The following is a 20,520-nucleotide window of genomic DNA, read 5'->3' on the forward strand; positions in this document are numbered from 1 at the left end:
TACTTAGACGCCTCATTGACTGCGGCTGCCCACTCGAGCGGCGTGCCTGCAGGGCGGCCATCTTTGATCGGTGACACTCGCTCCTACAATGCATTATTTCCATAGAGGAATGATGTGCTTATATAATTAAAGTTGTCATAAATCGCTCAATTCTCAAGCAATTTTGACGGGGTTTGCTTGTAACAAACACCAGACATGCTAGATAGATAGATAGATAGATAGATAGATAGATAGATAGATAGATAGATAGATAGATAGATAGATAGATAGATAGATAGACAGTGCCTATCATAAGTATTCACCCCCTTTGATGGTTTACCCTTTTATTGCTTTCATAAATCAATCATGGTCAATAAAATTTGGCTCTCTTAACACAAAAATTTATTGGAAAAAACTCTTTAATGTCAAAGTGAAAACAGATTTCTATAAAGTATTGTTAATGAAAGAAAATTATATAAATGAAAATAATTGTTTGCATAATTATTCACCCCCTTCAAGTCAGTATTTAGTAGATGCACCTTTGGCTGCAATCACAGCAGTGAGTCTGTGTGGATAGGTCTCAGTCAGTCTTGCACATCTGCCCATTGCAATTTTGCTCCATTCTTCTTTGCAAAACTGCTGAAGCTCTGTCAGGTTGCATGGCTATCGGACATGAACAGCCCTTTTCAAGTCCAGCCACAAACTCTCTATAGGATTGAGGTCTGGGCTTTGACTCGGCCACTCCAGAACATTTACCTGCTTCTTTTTTAACCATTCCTGTGTAGCTTTTGCAGTATGTTTTGGATCATTGTCTTGCTGGAAAATAAATCTTCTCCCAAGACGTAGTTCTCTTGCAGACTGAAAAAGATTGTCCCCCAGGATTTCAGTGTATTTTGCAGCATTCATTCTGCCCTCTATCTTTACAAGCATTCCAGGTCCAGTTGCTGAGAAACATCCCCACAGCATGATGCTGCCACCACCATGCTTCACAGTGGAGATGGTGTGTTTTTGGTGATGTGCAGTGTTTGGTTTCTGCCAAACATGACGTCTTGTCTGATGGCCAAAAAGCTCAATTTTGGTCTCATCAGACCAAAGAATCTTCTTCCACTTGACCATGGAGTCTTCCACGTGCTTTTTGGCAAACTCTAGTCCAGATCTAATATGACTTTTCTTCAACAGTGGCTTTCTCATTGTCACTCTCCCATAAAGCTTTGACCGGTGAAGAACCCGGGCAGCAGTTGCTACATGCACAGTCTCTCCCATCTCAGCAGCTGAAGCTTGTAACTCCTTCAGAGTAGTTGTAGGGGTCTTGGTGGCTTCTCTCACTAGTCTCCTACTTGCACGGTCACTCAGTTTACGAGGGTGGCCTGATCTAGGCAGATTCACACAAGTGCCATATTCCTTCCATTTCTTGATAATTGATTTCACTGAACTCTGGGGGATGTTCAGTGCCTTGGAAATTATTTTGTAACCATCCCCTGAATTGTACTTCTCAATAACCCTTTCCCTGAGTTGCTTAGAGTGTTCTTCTGTCTTCATGGTGTAATGGTAGCCAGGAATACTGATCAACCACTCTCTGGACCCTTCAGACACAGGTGTTTTACAACTCAATCACTTGAAACACACCCACACCACTCAGGTGATCTTCATTTCACTAATTGTGAGACTATTGGCAACAATTTGATGGACCTCTATTGAATTAGGCCATTAAATTAAAAAGGGGGTGAATAATTATGCAAACAATTATTTTCATTTATATAATTTTCTTTCATTAACATTACTTTATAGAAATCTGTTTTCACTTTGACATTAAAGATTTTTTTCCAATCATTTTTTTGTTGAAAAAGCTAAATTTTATTGACCATGATTGATTTATGAAAGCAATAAAAGGGTAGACCATCAAAGGGGGTGAATACTTATGATAGGCACTGTAAATAGAAAAAACCGACAAAAAACAAACAGAAAACGTTCAGATGTGCTCAGGTTTTTATTGACTTTATATTTACAGCTTTACATTGCATTGGAGTACAATTATTATTTTTGTATTATTGTACTACTACTGTATTACTGTTATTGCTATTCATATAATTATCATTATATGCCTATAATATTGAATGATTATTGTTTATTATTTTTTATATAACAAGTTACTGGTATTATTATTATGATTATTATTACTATTACTTTTATTATTATTATTATTATTATTATTATTACTACTGCTATTATTATTACTCTTACTATTATTACTGCTATTATTACTACTACTACTACTACTACTATTATTATTATTATTATTACTACTATTATTACTGCTATTATTACTATTATTTTTATCATTATTATTATTACTGTTATTATTACTATTATATCACGTGTATAAATCACGTTCTTTGGAAAAGCTTAAACATGTGAGAAAAGTAGCCAGAGATAAAGAATTGTCTGCAACAAAAATAATTCCATCATAATTCAGGACTATTATTAGATCTGTCAGATGCTGTATTCTAACCCACCAATTACTGCAGTAAGTCTGTTTTTTTTCTTTGTAACAGGCTGTTGCTAGATTCATGACATTGAATTTTAAACAGAAAATTGTCTCAGATTAGTTATTTCACCGGTAAGCAGCTGTGTAATACACAGGATGATGTAGAGAGCTGGTTAGATCATGGGTAGAAGCCACACACAGAGCTGATGGGGTTCTATCCATCTTGTCGGCGTTTATTTCACTCTAGCTATAACAACCTGCTAACAATATATTATTCCTTACATACATCTTACATGTGAAAAGTAATCCCACGAGCTCTTGTTTCCTTAGAGCGCTCATTAGAGCATCCATAGGCTGAACAGAAGTCCAGCATCTTTCACGAAGCTCCTCTGCTGTTTAAATAACTATGCTGGAGTCAGAGGGAGATAGTGTGTAGCTTAAGTGTTGAGTGGCAAAACCAGCATTGTAAAAAATATCCGAGCACATTGAATAGTAGCTACACGTGTGACGTTTCTAAAAAAATCAAACAGTTTGGCAATCGGTTCAAAATTCAGCGAATAATTCCACTTTGAGATTCAGCAGTACCTCTTGCCTCCGTAGATGTCTATGCACCGCTGCCTCTGCTGGCACCGTTTCAAGATGGCGGCGCTGTAGGCACGCCTCTCGACAGCCTATGAGGCGTCTACGTATATATGTCTATGGTTGGAATGATGTGGCTGATCAGTGTGTCGTGCATTGAACACTGCCCTCTGGTGTTGTGATAACACATAGCACCAGAGGACGGGTAATACATACGGGCATACATTTTTAAAAATGTATGCCCGTTCAAAAGCTATCTGCCAGATATCTGATATGAGATGATTTTCAGAAAATGATTCCAGTGTCAGACGGTAGTAATTCCTGCCTGGTTCTTCTCTCTTAACCACATACACTTTCTGTCTTTTCTTCTTTCCTCTCGCCTTTGACCTTTATCTAGCTGCTTCCTTAGGCAGACAGTAAAGTGGACTCGGCTGTCCGGTGGTTTGCCACTAGATCTCCAGAGCAGCTGAGGTCATGTGAACAGACAGAGAGAAAATAGTCCAGCTGAAGTACAGCTTTTCTTTCTTTCTTTCTTTCTTTCTTGGTACTTCTAAGCTGGATAGTGAGTGTGTTTTAACAGTTTAGCCTCCTCCCTGGTTGTTTGCTAACCCTGTACTGCACTCTCCCTCCCACCTAAACAGCTGTTAAGTCCATGATGCATGCAGGGAACTAATAGAAACCTGGCATAAATAAATAGACAACATCATTTCAAAGTGCAGGCTGTTATTGTATTTAAAATTATAGATTGCATTATTTTCAAGGGTTGTTACTAAATATAAAGTTCTATGAGAAAAAGTGCAGTCACTTATATTATGCTCATTCTTGTATTCTTCACACTGGATGACCAATCAACTTTGTGCTTTCATGTGTTTCAGGCCCGCCTTAACAGTGATACTCAGTTCTGAGAAAGGCTCTGACATGTGACTGCTTGTTCAACCTTCATACCTGCCAGGTGAAAGAATGATCCAAATGTGCATTCGATTTGTGCCAAAAGGACTCCACACATGCAGTCCTGTTCTCTCTCTCTCTGTCACGTGCACACACACACACACACACACACACACACACACACACACACACACACACACACACACACACACACACACACACACACACACACACACACACACACAAAACACACACATCACACTTATTGACTTCCTGGAGAGGATACCAGTGATATTACAGGCATCATTGTAAATCACAGCCAGCGCCGGCCATTTGATCTGAACAAATGTTTTCTCAAGATATCAGAGGAAGGAGCAGACAGCCAGAAACCACTCGGCTCCAGTACGTGTTTCAATGTAATAAATCACAATAAACTTTGGAAACGGTCAGCAAACGATGTATGATGTTTTATTCTGGATTCACTTTATTCTAGCATTTAAAATGTTGTAAACATGTCATATTTTGTTTATACAAGAGTATCCTTTTATTATTAAATTTACACTAAATATCAAACCAAAAATAAAATAACTGTGAGATGCTGTAACACATTATTGTACTTTGTTCTTATAGCTGAATTATATCTGAGTCTCACAGCTGGTGCAGAACGTCTGCTTAGTTTTGTCATTACTAATGATGATTTCCTTTCTCAAAGCTCTTTCTTCACAGTTACTTTCTTATAAATCGTATTTATGCTGTGGTTGTTACTGTGTTTGGTTTTCCAGTAGAATTCAACTGGAAAATTACCAATCAAAATGGACTTCTTTCTTTCTTTCTTTCTTTCTTTCTTTCTTTCTTTCTTTCTTTCTTTCTTTCTTTCTTTCTTTCTTTCTTCTGCTCTCTCTGTCATGCCATGAAGGGCATTAGGACAAGTCTAAGCTCTGGTTGCATCAGTAGTAAAACTACTGGTATTACAGTCCATTAGCAGTCAAATGTATTCCGCATTAGTGGGAAACAGCACCTGGAACATTTCTGACAGCTGTGATGATGACTTGACTGTGTCTCTCTGCTCTCCTGAAATATTTGTATATATTATATAAACCAAATCAGTTATTTTGTGGCAGATTTACAAATGGATCATATGATTCTAACATCTCTATCTGAGCTCACTGCTTCTGAGCATCACATGGAGGTGGAGCTTCTCCCAGCATGCACTGGGCCAGACAAGGAATCACCCTATGGAGGCCTGCAGTCTGTGCAGAGCTTCATTTCTATACTGTATTTGACCTTCAGATACTGCAACAAACATTGATTATTGTGGTGAATAACCGTTTATGAATGCAGCCATTATTGGTAGGATTTTATTGGATAGTTCTACGTATAAAGTATCAGTCACACTAATGAAGTTGGATAATAGCAATGAACTGGACAATTCAAATAAGGCTTTTAATGTAGCATTTTATTTCTCCATCATCTTTGTGTGAGACTGACAGGTATGAGCAACACTTAGTCCCTGACAACGACTGCATCCGTCAGCTATATGTCCACCCAATCAGAGACAACCTGTCATCCTGTTTGCATGGCTTTGCATTGATTTGTTTGACAGATGACAAGCAGCTGCACAATTTGCATCCAGGCTGAGTTGCCTTGGAGAAAGATCCTTCTTTGACCAAGTCCTCATCAGTGACGTCCCATCATTCTAAGCAGCAGCACACTTCATTCTATATTTGTGCTCCTTCTCAGAATCAATCAAACATTTCACATTCAAACCTATAACCTTTTAAAGTAGTTCTAACTCATTTTAAGCAACATTATTCTAAAAATATCAGTGTTAGAATGATGTAACTGTGTGAAAGAGGTTGCTTCAAACAAGTGATTCCTGTCAGATATCTGTCTACAGAGAATTATCACTTTAATCTGCAGCTCTGGTCAGCTTTACTGAACTTTATACAGCATGTTTAAGCTCACTGATTCACTTTCTGGTTGACAGCTCGACTGTTTTGATTCACTCTTATCACTCTTGCCATTTTGGCTGCAGCAGGATTTGCTTTGTTAAAGTTCCACTAAATAAAAGACAGACATAGTTAGCAACTAGCTGGTGAGCATAGTGGAGCATTTAGCCGCTAAGGAGACACGTATGTTCCTCAGGAGTTGATAGAAACCTCATCTCACACACCAGCGCTGTGTTAATGCTGGAGAATAGTGTGACTGCACCTCATTATCATTCTGCTGTCAGAGGAAAGAAACACTGGATAATTCATATTAGTCTAAAGAAGTCACAATCATATTGGGTGATGCTAAACTCAGGACAGCTGCTCTGAAAATGATTGTATTTTATGATCAAATGTTCTTTTTCATTGTAATACTATGTAACTGTGGTGTGTAACTCAGATGAAGCTGTGCTCAGTAATTTTCCATGAAGCACTGTAAAAAGGAACCAAGGCCTAACCAGCAGTGAACTAGAGTTAACACATACCGAGATGTGAGCCTCATGCTAATGTGCCTGTATAAAAGCTACGCTGTTTCTCACCTTTGTCAGTCACTTGCTCAGACTGTGTTTTGTGCATGCTGATTCCTTGCGCAATTAAAACTTTAACTTGAGAGATGACTCTGAGTGTTAATTTGGAGAAGTCAGGACTAACACTGTAACCAGACTTTCTAAAAATGTTATATTTATAATGTTTCCATTGTGATTAGGACTACCTACAACTGTAGTTACCTGTCTGTTACAATTTCTTCTTTTAAGTCTATGAACTCTAAGTTGTAGACATGTAACATAAATCTCAATGTGTCTTTATTGACATTGATCGTATTTTTGAAAAAACAGTACACTATTGCTCGAGCTTGGCAAAATTTTTAAAATTACTCCGCCACATAATTAATTTTGTGACGATCAGCGTCTGTCTGTTCATCTGTCAGCAACGGATTTGGATGAAAATTTCTGAGAAGATCAGAATGACTCAAGGACCAAGTGATTAGATTTTGGCAGTGATGCAGCTTATTGTCTGCATCCACGGATTTGTTATAGATTTCTGTGTCATTGAGAGATAGCGGCATAACATCACTGTAACCATGACTATGCTATGCCAGCTGCCTGCATCAATTCACACCGCACACAACATCTGTACATAACATACACATGCATAACACACACCTGTGCTCAGCACAAGGTCTTTTTTTTTAGTATTTATTTAGTTTGTGGGTAGGTCTTTATTAAATGACCAGATTCTATGTTGCTGTGATTTCTGAATACACACATTGAGGAATGAGCAGCCCTGGCGAAGTACTGCTGTCTGAATGCTTTTCTTTTTTATTTCAGTGTCTGGAAAATTCAACTGTCAGATCTCTGCAGTCAAAAACCCTATCCCTGAGCCTCCCCATTGCACACAATGCAGCCTGAATCCGTGCTTTTATCTCATCATCTAGCTTGCAATCCTTTGTGACATAACTCCTGAGATATTTGAAGCGGTCTACTCTTCAATTTGTGATCATCAATATAGAAATCCAGCTGTTCACCGACACTCATGGTTTCTGTTTTCTTGATGTTGATCGTGAGACCCATTTTTAGTGACAGGTTGCTGTATGTGGATAACAGACATTAAAGCGCGGTGCCATCGTTGGTAAATATGGCAATATCGTCTGCATACTGGGCTTCTCGTATGTATTTGGTGAAAATCTTGGTCGTTGATTTCAAGCACCTGAGATCAAATAAATTGCCGTCGTATCTGAAACGTACCTTGATACTGTAACAGCGATTTCCGTCCTTGAAGGCAAGGTAAAGCATGACGGCAGCATACATCCCAAACAGGGTAGGGGCTAACTTACACCCTTGCTTGACACCACTGTTGTAGTCAATTGGATTAGAAAGTTCTCCATCAATGCACAGTCTAGCGTGCACATCAGAGTAAAGCATCCTGATAACTTTGACAAAATTTGGAGGGCATCCCAGCTTTCCCAGGATCTTGAATAGAAGCTCTCGATTTACGCAATCAAAGGCTTTGGTAAAGTCAATGAAGACAATGTGCAGGTTTTGCTGCTGCTCTCTGCATTTTTCCATCACTTGACACAAAATGAAGATGCCATCAATTGTACCTCTGCCATCCCTGTAGCCTGACTGAGATTCGGGGTACACCAGTTCCGTTAGACGTTTAAGGCGTTGCAGTACGATATCAGCAAATATCTTGCCTACCACACTGAGGAGGGATATGCCGCGGTAGTTGCCGCAGTCACTGCGGTCACCGTTTTTAAAAAGGATGCAGATGATGGCGTCAATTAGGTCTGATGGCAGCTTATCTGATCTCCAAAACAAATTAAAGCTGGTGAGCAAAAAAGATATCAGAGTGCGTCCACCATAAACGAGTACTTCGGGTAGTATACCATCCGGACCAGGACTCTTCTTAAGCTTGGTGTTTTTTATAGCAGTCATGACCTCTTCTGATTTGATTACTCATCGAGCTCTTCAATAATTGGGCGCTGTTCAAGTTTGTCAAGTATACTCCAATCAACAACTGTGGGTTGGTTTAAAAGTTCTTCAAAATGCTCAACCCATCTCTTCTTAATATCCTCGGGAGATGAGAGAAGACTGCCGTTTTTAGCTCTCACGGAATGGAGGTTTCTTTGTTTTGGGCCATAGACAGCATTGATTGTTGCATAAAACTCCCTGAGATTATTCTCCTTCGCAAACCTCTCCGCTTCATCTGCCTTTTGTTGGAACCAACTGTTCTTAAGTTTTCTAATCTCTTCCCTGAGAGCTGTCCTATCGCGGCTTAATTTCTTATCCTTAAGAAGACGTTGAGGGAACTTCCGGCGGATGACTTGCTGAGCAGACGCGAGGAGGGGAGCTCTCGAGCATAGTTCGTTTTAGTTTGATATTTACACCCACAAAGTGCCTGCATTTTTACACTGACGGCCCTCTCAGGCTAATTTGAGTTCGAGATGTCGGAAAGAAGTAAAAAGGAGAGACCAGCGGCCAAAAATACCGAGGAGGGAGGGCGAGGAACGCGCATGCTGGCAGCTGCGGAAGAGCTAACGTTAGCCAAGTTGGTAACTGAGCTTGAAAAAGTTCGAAATAACATCACGGACGAGTTCAGAACAACACTTTTGCCGATTCAGACAGCAGTGGAAGCTGTTAAACGCCAGGTCGACTCATTTGAGACTCGCTTTACCAAGGCGGAGGACGCTCTTTCAGACCACAGTGACCGAATCGCTACATTGGAAACATCTGTTGATGAGCTGAAATCCGCCATGCAGACCCTATCCAAAGAAAATGAAGGACTGAAAGACACGTTGGATGGATATGAAAACAGACAGAGACGTCTGAATCTGAGGGTCCTCGGCGTCGCTGAGAACAGCGAGCGGGGACACTGCCCCCGAAAATTTATGTCAGAGCTTCTGGTGAAAGTGTTGAACGACGAAAATTTTACGAAACCACCGGAGCTGGAGAGATGTCACAGAGCTCTTACGACTAAGCCGAGCCCCGGTGCGCGTCCCCGACCATTCATTCTATGCTTCCACTGGTACCAGGAGAGGGAACGGATACTCCAGCTGGCGATACAGAAACGGCAACTCTCCTATGAGGGTAAGAAAATCCTTATTTTCCCAGACTTTAGTGCCCGACTGGCAGCTAAGCGCAGCACTTACAAGAAGGTGAAATCAAAGCTGTACGAGAACAACATCAAGTTTAGCCTGCGATACCCTGCAACGCTTGTGGTGTACTTCAAAGGATCCCGGCACTCATTCGGCACCGCTGATGCTGCGGAGGCTTTCTTCAACCGACACCTTGGCGAGGAGGCTGGAACCCGATCCAGTTTCGACTGTTGAAGGCACGGACTGTTTTTTTCACTGACAGAACGTCGCTCTTGGATTGACTTTTTTCCCAGCGGACTAATATTAAGAATCAGTAGTTTTTTTTTTCATCGCCATGACGAATGATTATTATGGCAAGAGAACACCATAGGAGCCTTGGCAACTCTTGAACAGACTCTTCCATCTATGAGGTATGGCACTTTAATACTGAGGACTATTTTGGTTTTATAGCATTGGCTGCATCTTTTTTATTTTTATTGTCGGACTTCTATTCGTATGGACAATTAAGTGCCTTATTCTCAGAACTGATTCAACTGAATTCCATTTAATGGGAGCTGCCAAGAATTTTTAAAAAAAAATTTATTTAATATTATTTTATTTGTGTGCCATTTTCTTTACTATTTTGAAGAGGCACCTTAATGTGCATTATGGCATCTCCCTAACTTAGCAGTTTATGGGTGTTTTATTATTTTGTTCATGGCTTGCTGGATATTTTTGTTTGAATTGTTCAGACGTCGTGTTTGGCGTTATATACTGAGAACTAACGCTTGGGAGCTCTACCAGGTAGGGTAAGTAGCTCAAGATGGTTACAAAGAAGTTGTGTGTATATCACAGAGGGAGGGGGGGCACACAGGGACATTATACTTTTTATATTATGTCAGGATTGTTTTCCATTCTGGGGGAGGGTCACTGGAATGGCTAGCCACACTATACTATCCCTCAATGTTAGAGGGTTAAACTCACTATTTAAGCGCTCAAAGGTCTTAGACTTATTAAGAAGGAGGAATGTTGATGTGGCTCTCCTATCGGAGACTCATTTACTGCCAACTGAGGTCCATCGTATGCAGAACAAGCACTACAGAGTGGTAGCATCTTCGGGGGATGGTTCCAAGACTAAAGGGGTTATGATTCTAATGAAACGTAAACTAAATCTGGCAATTGAGAAAATTAGTTCAAATAATTCAGGGAGATTGGCTTATTGTGGGGTCTCTATCCAGGGGAGGAAAATAGGCTTTGCAAGTGTATACGCACCCACAACCTTTGATCCATCTTATTTCCCTTGGTTAACTAAAGAGCTACTGTGTCTCTCTAACTACTCACTTATTGTAGGGTCAGATATGAACATTTTTTTCGATTGTAATCTAGATAGATCTAACCCATCCATTACGCATTCACAAGCTCTAGCCTCTGACGCTCTAAATACTTTCGCGAAGGATAATAATCTGGTGGATATCTGGAGGGTTCAGAACCCTACTGCTAAAGATGACATACTTTTCCCCACATCATAAAATGTTCTCAAGAATTGACTATATTTTAGCCGCATCAAACCTGATTCCAACTGCAGACGGGATCGTATTTCTACCGCGTGATATCTCTGACTATAACGCAATATTGATCTCCTTTCATTTGGATTTCCTACAGAGTGCTCCATCCAGGTGGAGGTTCAATACAACCCTTCTCAGAAACTAAAAATTTCTCTCACAAATTAAAATTAGATTGGAAGAATTCATTAATATAAACAAAGATTCAGTTTCGGATAAGGCAATTGTATGGTTGGCGATCAAGGGATTCCTGCGTAATAATGCAATCGGCTTCTCATCCTTTCTTAAAAAATGTAGACTGCAAAAGATCTCTCAATTAGAACAGGCTTGTAGTACCTTAGAGAGACAGCTCAAGAACAACTATAGTAATGAGGCAGAAACAAAACTTAAGTCAGTGAGAGCAGAATTAGATGATATACTCAGACAACGGGTTGAATATATGATGCATATTACGAAACATAGGTATTATACTGATAGCAGTAAACCAAGCTGTCTCCTTGCATTAACGCTGAAACGGCAAGAAAACCAGTTCGGCATCCCATCAATAAATTGTCCAGTGAAGGGACTGGTTACTAAAACAGTCGACATTAATAACACATTTAAGTCATTTTTTGAGAATTTATACTCTTCAGAAGATACACTGTCACAGGAACTATTTGACTCATTTTTTGCCAATCTGAATTTACCCACACTGTCTGACAAAGAATCGAAGGAACTGGATGCCCCGATAACTTTAGATGAGCTATATACGGCGGTTAAATTAACTAATAAGGGGCGCTCTCCAGGAATTGATGGGATCCCTGCTGAGCTATATTTAGAATTATGAAATATTGTAGGTCCGATTTGGTTAGATACTATTAATTCAGCTATAGGAAAGGGCTACTTCCATAAGGATCTTAACACAGCACTCATTTCAGTGCTTCAGAAGCCTGGCAGAGACCCCCAAAGCTGTTCTAATTACCGCCCTATATCACTCATTAATGCTGATATTAAGATTTACTCCAAAGTTATTGCTATGCGTCTGGACAAAGTTGTCGGGAAGTTAATCAATCTGGATCAAACTGGTTTCCTTAAAGGACGTTTGGCATCAGATAATGTCCGCCGGCTTTTGCATGTCATTGCTGATGCCAAAAAGACAGGCTTGCCAGGCGGACTCTTGTTTCTTGATGCAGAAAAAGCGTTTGATCGCCTGGAATGGGGTTATTTGTGGAAAGTCCTGAGAAAATTCAATTTTGGTCCGAATTTTGTTAAAATGATTCAAGTTTTGTACTCTAATACTTCAGCTAGGGTTGTCACAGCTGGGCAATTTTCTGACCTTTTTGATATAGGCCGCGGGTCGAGACAGGGGTGCCCGGCATCTCCTTCCATTTTCAATCTGTCACTTGAACCGTTAGTCCAGTATATACGACAATGTCACCAAGTTACTCCAATTAAAATAGGGTCCACATCACACACTATTTCAATGTATGCTGATGACACACTTATCTATCTCTCTGAATTACAGCAATCCCTCCCGAATGTGTTGAAAATGATTGACCATTTTAGTACATTATCTGGTTACAAGATTCACTACTCAAAGTCGATTCTGATACTGTTGAACATGGATCTGAAGAGTTTGCATATTCAATCCCCCATACCAGTGGCACAAAAGGCAATATATTTAGGTGTAGAGATCAGTCCCTGTATTCAGGCAATAGCGAGAAATAATTACACATCCATTATGAAGAAAGTTGTGGATGATCTTGAGAGGTGGGCAGCACTCCCCTCATCAATGCCTGCCCGTATAGCTACAGTCAAAATGAATGTGCTCCCGCGCATAAACTTCATAAGCTCTATGCTTCCTTTACCAACCCCGGTAAGGTTTTGGCAGAAACTCGACGCGAAACTTAAAAAATTCGTTTGGAATGGAAAGAAGCCTCGCATTAAATGGTCAACATTGCATCGGGATAAACTCCAGGGTGGATGGACTTTCCCAAACTTTAAGCTGTATCATTGGGCATTTGTGTTACGCTCCCTGAAACACTGGCTTGATTCAGAAATGGTCTCTCCCTGGAAGATGCTAGAACAGGAATTGGTTCATCCTTTAAGACTTCAAGACGTGGCTTTCTCTGGTGTCAAACATAAAAAATGTTACTCTCAATTTGGACCAATAGTATCATATATAATTCAAACTATGGGGAATGTAGAGAAATATATAGGTTATAAATTAAAATGGCACAAACACTCCCCTATTTGGTATAACTTCAACTTATTGACAGGTGGCAAACCATTCATTTCACAGTTATGGGCACAACATGGTGTTTGGACATTGGGCGATATTTCGGACCAAAACTCCATTATGGATTTTCCTGATCTAATATCCCTCTTCGGCATTTCAAGAAATTCACAGTTCCTTTACTTTAGAGTAAGGTCAGCACTTAATTCACTTAAGGTCCCTTGGGGGGCTGAATTTAGGACTCATCCCTTAGTGTCACTGATGGAGAAAGCACCTCGAAAGAAAATAGTCTCCTATATTTATAATAATCTCGTATCCTACGCCCCTGCAGAATCACCTGAACGCAGTTCATGGGAGGCAGATCTACATTTAGGAACAGTGACCATTGATTGGGATACTGTGTGGGGAAATGTCTTTCGGTCATCCAAAAATCCAAATCATCAATTAATCCACTACAAAATCTGTCACAGGACCTACTTAACTCCACGTAAAAGGCATTTGATGGGTTTAGCTCCTGATCCTTATTGCACATTCTGCAGTCAGGGTGTTCTGGGTACATTGATGCATGTGTTGTGGGAGTGCCCACAGGTACAAAGGTTTTGGGTTGAAGTTGTGGATAAAATGTCTGCTTTGATAGGGAGGAAACTGCCACTGGAACCGGCGCTTCTTCTCTTAAATGATGACTCCAGGTTCAAGATCACTGTGGTACAGCGTAAACTCTGGCTAGCTGGTATGACTGCAGCAAAAAAAATTAGAGTTTTAAGGTGGCTTCCACCACACCAGTTATCAACTACACGTTGGCTACAAGCTCTTCTTGAGGTGGTCTACCTGGAGTGGTCATCAGCTCGCATCAATAGTTCTGAGCCACGAACATTGAAGATGTGGGAAAAAGCTGTAGAGGATGTCAAAACGTTACTGTTATGACTTCTGAGGCTTATTTGTGGTAATTTTATGTTTGGTTTATAATCCTGTTTTCTATTTTGTTTACTTTATTTACTTGTTTTTTCTCCAACTGTCTTGATCTTGATTTTGTAAACATTCCTATGTCGTCTTGTGTGCTCCGCGGGGGGTGGGGTGGGGTGGGGTAGGGTGAAAGGGGTTTTTGTTTTGTTTTGTTTTGTTTTGTTTTGTTCAGTGCGTCTGGTTTGTATCTCTGTTGTTATTACTGTTTAAAAGTTAATAAAAAAGTTGATTACAAGAAGACTTTGAATCTTTCCATCATGATCTTCAAACCAGTCTTGACTCCTACGCTTTTTCTTGTCAAAGGTTTGTTTAGTGGCAATCTGAAGCACCTGTCTCAGATCCTCCCAAGATTCTTCTCAAAGGCCTTGAAGTTGCTCATCCAGAAACCTCTCCAACCTCTCTTTCTTCTCAGTATTTATTGTAGTGTCTAGTTTTGTAGGTGGCTTCATCCTTTTCCTTACTTTCCTAACCACGATTGAACATCTGTATAAGAGAAGTTTGTGGTCTGAGAAACAATCTGCTGTTGGACTGACCTTTGTCACGTTGATGGACTTCGCAGCCTTCTTGTCTGCAATCACGTGATCTATTTAGTGCCAATGTTTGGATCGCAAATGCTGCCAGGTATTCTTGAGGTGATTCCTGAGTTGGAACATAGTACCCATTATTGAGAGCTGGAAGCGGGTACAAAATTCAAGCAGCATCAGTCCATTAGAATTCGTTTTTCCTACTCCATGCTTTCCGATAACGGTTGGCCAAAACTGCCAATCTTTTCCAATGCGAGCATTAAAATCGCCAAGAACGATCGTACTGTCTCCTTTAGCTTTGACTATACATTCGCCAAGCTTCTCATAAAAACTCTCCTTCTCAACTGGTGATCGCTGCATCGTAGGCGCGTAGACACTGATTAAGGTGAGGTGAACATTATTGAGTGGGGCCCGGGCAGTCATTAACCTTTCGTTTACAGGAACTGGATTTATGTGGCCAAATTTGTTGGAGATTGCAAAGCCAGCACCAGCTGTCCTGTCTTCACCGCCACTCCAAAAGATGGTGTGACTTCTTTCCTTGACGTTACCTGTGCCCGGGCGTCTAACTTCACTCAATGCACATATATCTATACCTGCCTTCTCAAGCTCTTTGCAGATGATCGCAGTAGCTCGTTCTGGTCTAATGGTTGAATCACTATCATTGGTTGTGCGGACATTCCATGCTGCCAGGTTTAGTTGTTTGCTCCTTTTTGAAAAGGGAACATTTCTATCGAAAACCGTAGCACCATCATTATCGTTATCATATGGACTTTGCATGTTTTCCACCACTGCCATAGATTGTGGGGCGTCGGATACCTCGAACGCAGTAGCATTATCTGAATCATACATCTCATTAATTAATTGCAAGGCTGTGCCTAAAAAAGACGACACTAAACGGCACAAGATAGTGTCCCTTAGCGAGTAATTTCCATATAGATCGACGGGACAGTGATGCTGACACGGTCGTAGAAAATACTCGTTGCCTTTTCGCCAGAACTGCTGCCGAGTTGACTCGCAGAACTCCAAGTTGCCGGAAAAGCTGTCAGGTTGACAATTCAGATCCGCCAGTGGATGCAACTAGGTCGTATCCCCAGCCGAGGGAGGCCGGGGTGTGCTAACACTTGCCCAAGGTGTGCACCCAGGCTAGTGGAGGGAAGGAGGCACCTTACTTCTCCATTCTGGACCAGCTCCAAGCAAAGTCTAGCCACTGCCCACATCCAACCTGACAGAACTGGAGAGAATCTGCAAGGAAGAATGGCAGAGGATCCCCAAATCCAGGTGTGAAAAACTTGTTGCGTCATTCCCAAGAAGACTCATGGCTGTACTAGCTGAAAAGGGTGCTTCTACTCAATACTGAGCACAGGGTCTGAATACTTATGACCATGTGATATTTCAGTTTTTCTTTTTTATTAAATTTGCAAAAATTTCTACATTTCTGTTTTTTTCTGTCAAGATGGGGTGCTAAAATGAACTTTTTTGATTTTGGCAAATGGCTGCAATGACATAGAGAGTGAAAAATTTCAAGGGGTCTGAATACTTTCCGTACCCACTGTATATATATGGAAGAAGGACAGTAGGGACCTCACATGGAGCACTAACAACAATGCCCATGTGAAAAAGGCACAGTAGCGTCTGTATCACTTCAGGTCCCTGACGAAGGTCAGCCTGTCCCAGGAGCTGCTGTTGGCCTTCTACAGATGTTCTATAGAAAGCCTCCTCACCAACAACATCTTAGTGGGCTACAGGAGGAGCTCTCAGACTGACAGGAAGGCTCTGGAAAGAGTCAGGAAGTCAGAACAGAGCATCATAGGAGTACAACTGTCCTCTATAACAGACATCTAGAACACCAAATGTCTGACCAGATGCATCATCTCTGACAATTCATACCCAGAACACAACCTGTTCTCACTGCTGCCCTCAGGAAATAAGTACAGATCCATCCATGTTGTTACTCTGCTACTCCACACTCAAGGACGTAATTTGCACCGGGGATACGGGGGTCATGACCCCCGCAAAAATCCCGTTCAGCTAATGTAACCCCCACAATATAATCACATTTTTCCAATGTAATAAAAGCATTAATTACCTTGTTGATTTTTATTATTAATATCATTTGCCAACAAAACAGTAGCAAGTTTAATCATCTTAATGTAACCCCCCACACCCCCACCGAATACTTGGTATCACCCAACCCGCGGCGCCTCCTCTACGCAACGTTCACTTTTCCCTGACCCTGTATATTTGGCATGGATGGAGACAGCAGAGCCGTGAAGAAATTAAAAGAGCGCGAAAAGGACAAACAACAATTCTTCATTGTTGGTCAACACCAACAACTAAAAAAAAGGAAATATCTTGACCAAAAAGAGGTAAAATAGCCTACCTGTCTTGTTAAGTTAGCTGATTATTTGTGACTGGAGTTGGTTTGAGCTTGTCCTGTGAGGTACAGCCAGAGAGTGTCGGGGATGTACTGTTTAGGACCAATGTCAGTTTTCACTGAATTGTAACTTAAAGGGCTGTTTGCTGACTTTGCTCCAATACACAGTGATGGATGGCGGCGTAGTTAAACTACATTTCTCGGGGGAACCGGGCAGGTCGTAACGTCGCTGTTTTCCACATCAAATATCTTTTCAGTAGTGAAGCTATTTTACTGATCAAACAACGCAATAGCATACACAGAAGCTACATTTTTCCAGGCATTTCTAAATCCTGAAGGAACAGGAATATCTGCGTCGGCCTGAAGCGGTAACCATGGTGACAACAGACGCTCTGCTGCAGCCGGTGACAGTGACAGAGGAGGGGAAGAGAAGTACTTCATCTCGTGAATCTTGACAAAATTTGGGAAATACCTGAATGTATTTATTTCCTCAAATTGTTCTTTGACCTTACTGGTCATTTTTAACTTGGCTGATACCATTTTAACATTAACTAAGCATTTTTTTATACCAGGTTCAAGAATATGATTGTCGAACAGGTCATGAAAGAGAGGCAGGTGACCAGAGAGGGAGAAGCACAGTCGCAGATGAGGAGAGAGAAAGGAGGTGACAGAGGAGGTGCAACAGTTGAGCAAGAGAGAGGAGGAGGAGGTGACAGAGGAAGTCCAGATGATGGAGGATCATCAGGTGACCAAAGAGAGGGAGAGAGAGCACAGGGAAAGGCAGCACAGGAGGCACAAATGACCAGGTAACATACCTTAGCCCTTGTACTGTGTTAACTTTCTCTATACATGCTCCACGCCAGAATAGAGGTGCAAGCTGCACTCCAGTGTGCCACCCTGTATTGTGTGATGTATTGAGTGTTGCCATGAATTGTGCATAAGACATTTTCTGTTTGTACTTTAGTTGTGTGAATACAGTGATGCAATTGATTAATCCTTAAAGTTCTTGATTTTTCTTTTTCATAGATAGTTGACATAAACCCAAAATCAATTAAGTGGAAGCTGCTACGGTCTTGCTAGCTAGTACTTCAACACAATAGGAATTAATTGGTCATTGTTGTATAAATACATAAGTACACAGCTGCAACAACTTCAAGTAAATCACCAATGCATTTCTAATACAGGCATGCCAAATTACCACGACTCCTTTTACAAAGGTAAACGATTCTATAAATACCAATAAACAGGCACAGAGTTTAACCCCCCCAATGGAAGACCCAAAGTTACGCCCTTGTCCACACTGAACTGTAGTTGAAGGTTTTCTTTCCAGCAGGTGAGCATTGACTTTGAGATTCCAATTTCCCAGCTAAGAAATGAAGATTTCTATGTCGACTGTTGCTGTAGTTGTTGCCATCTGCTCCATGGTTGATGCTTTTCTTTTATCCTGTGACGTGTTTAACATGCTAGCTTTATAAACACTGAAGCCATAAAACTCCATTAGGTTCTCTCTGAAGGCTTCTTTCAGTTCTTTGCTTTATGGCTCTCAGTCAAGCAGCGCTTGACTGGTGTGTTCTACACCTCTCCAGAATGTCATCTCCTTCCTCTCCATCTGACTATAAACAGGCTTGGCTCCTGAATGTAGAGAAAAGCATCTGATAATAGACCCTGTGCACGTCAAAATGCTAACTTCCGGGTTCTGACCGGAGGGGCTTACAGGTCCTTCCGGAGGCTATTTCACAGCATGGATAACATGGAATCAAAAAAGAAAAACATTGTTTTCTCGGCAAAACAAAAAATCAGATTTCAGCCTGTTCAAGGTCGATAGGGGAGGTACTGTAGTGTACCATTATGTTCGGCTTCTGGTGTTTATAACAGTTCTATAAGCCTTCACCGTTTTCCAAAAGACCGGCATTTGCGGGCTCAGTGGATTGCCAAAATTAGACGAAAAAAAATGTTTCACACTGAGCTGAGGATCGGGAATATTAGTGGATAGTCACTGATCAAACAGCAAATATCTGATAAACTATAACAACAATCCGTGCACTCTTCAATCATTTGTTATTCCGTTTTGACACCTAATAAAATATAGAAGAAATCCAAGCATTTGTCATTTTGTTCAAACAAAACTACAAATATAATATGTCTTGCTGAACTCGACTAACCCTTTAAGCTGCAGTCAACTTCAGCCATTTTCAGTACAAAAAATCGCTAACATTTGTAAATAAAAATATGACGAGAAATACAGGGAATATTGGATGCGCATCGCGAGGTGCATTTCCTTGAAAACGACCTATTCGTGGAGTATATACCGACTTCAAGGCATGTTTTGGACAAAATATGTTACTGGCTTGTTTCGTCTGGATGTCCAAGGTTGGATTATGGCCGTTTTTTGTGGAATATTTTCATCCGTGTGTAATAATGGACCCAGAAATGTGAGTCGCGCTGTGTACATTGAAGCCGTGTATAGAGAACAGATGGATGGATATTCGTTGTTTGTCGGACAAATGTGTTTATATTACCCGCTGTGGTAATCACATCTGAAAGTGGTTTATACCGGCGGATTCATGAGAATCTAAGCTTTCCATCGGCGTATAGTGTTTGTATAATCGCGTTTGCAGTTTTGTTAGCAAATTGCTTATGCAGATCTCAAAGTGTACCGCGGGCGGCACACTGAAGCGCAACTGAAGCGCAACGGGCTAAGTACCAAAGACTAAAGTGTAAAGTGGATTCTAGTAGCTAACTAAGCAAAAAATAGTAATGTATAAATACTAGAAAATAAAATGATAAGGTACATGTTTGGCAAGCCCTACAGTTAAGCTAGCGCTAGTTATGTAGGATGCGATGCCACTTACCTTCAAAGTTATATGTGTACTGGGCTATATAAAATTTGAATCCCTTTTCCCGTTTGCTTTGAGGAGCTGACGAAAAATCATCAACGAGACGATAAACATCGTCAACAGAAATTTTAGGCAAGTTGCCTAGGCATCTGGAAAAGTAAAGTGTACTGCTGGTGTCTTCCATTTTGACAGCGCTGTAAGCGGGACCGGAAGTAACTGTAGCACTCGGAGTTTTTCAACCGGAACTAGCACATGCTATCGTGCACAGGGTCTATTGTTCTAGCACAGGGGTCGGCAACCCGTGGCTCCGGAGCCGCATGCGGCTCTTTCAGCCCTCTGTTGCGGCTCCATGTAACTTTGGAAAATAAATAATCAGCAGGCTATTTAATTAAAATTTATTTTATTTTAGTTTGTTAGCTTTTAAAATTTAATTCTAAATGTGAAGATTATGGTGATCTTGTAACATCAAAATAAAACGTCTTAATTTTTGTCAAAATATGCGTCCCAGCCGTCAATCTCCGACACTCGCCAGCCTGCGTGTATTCATTTGGA

At 40.9% G+C, this 20,520-nt stretch overlaps 1 protein-coding gene across 1 annotated transcript in view; it reads left to right on the forward strand.

The window, feature by feature from the left end:
• Positions 1-6,529, forward strand: part of kif6 (kinesin family member 6) — an 84,837-nt gene extending 78,308 nt beyond the window's left edge. Inside the window, exon 23 of the mRNA XM_022194867.2 lies at positions 3,919-6,529. Within this exon, the coding sequence (XP_022050559.2) occupies positions 3,919-3,929 (11 nt within the window). The 3' untranslated portion in view covers positions 3,930-6,529. The remainder of the gene's footprint in view (positions 1-3,918) is intronic.
• Positions 6,530-20,520: the final 13,991 nt, after the last annotated feature.

Source organism: Acanthochromis polyacanthus, chromosome 1 (genome assembly GCF_021347895.1).
Source record: "Acanthochromis polyacanthus isolate Apoly-LR-REF ecotype Palm Island chromosome 1, KAUST_Apoly_ChrSc, whole genome shotgun sequence".
Lineage (NCBI taxonomy): Eukaryota > Metazoa > Chordata > Actinopteri > Pomacentridae > Acanthochromis > Acanthochromis polyacanthus.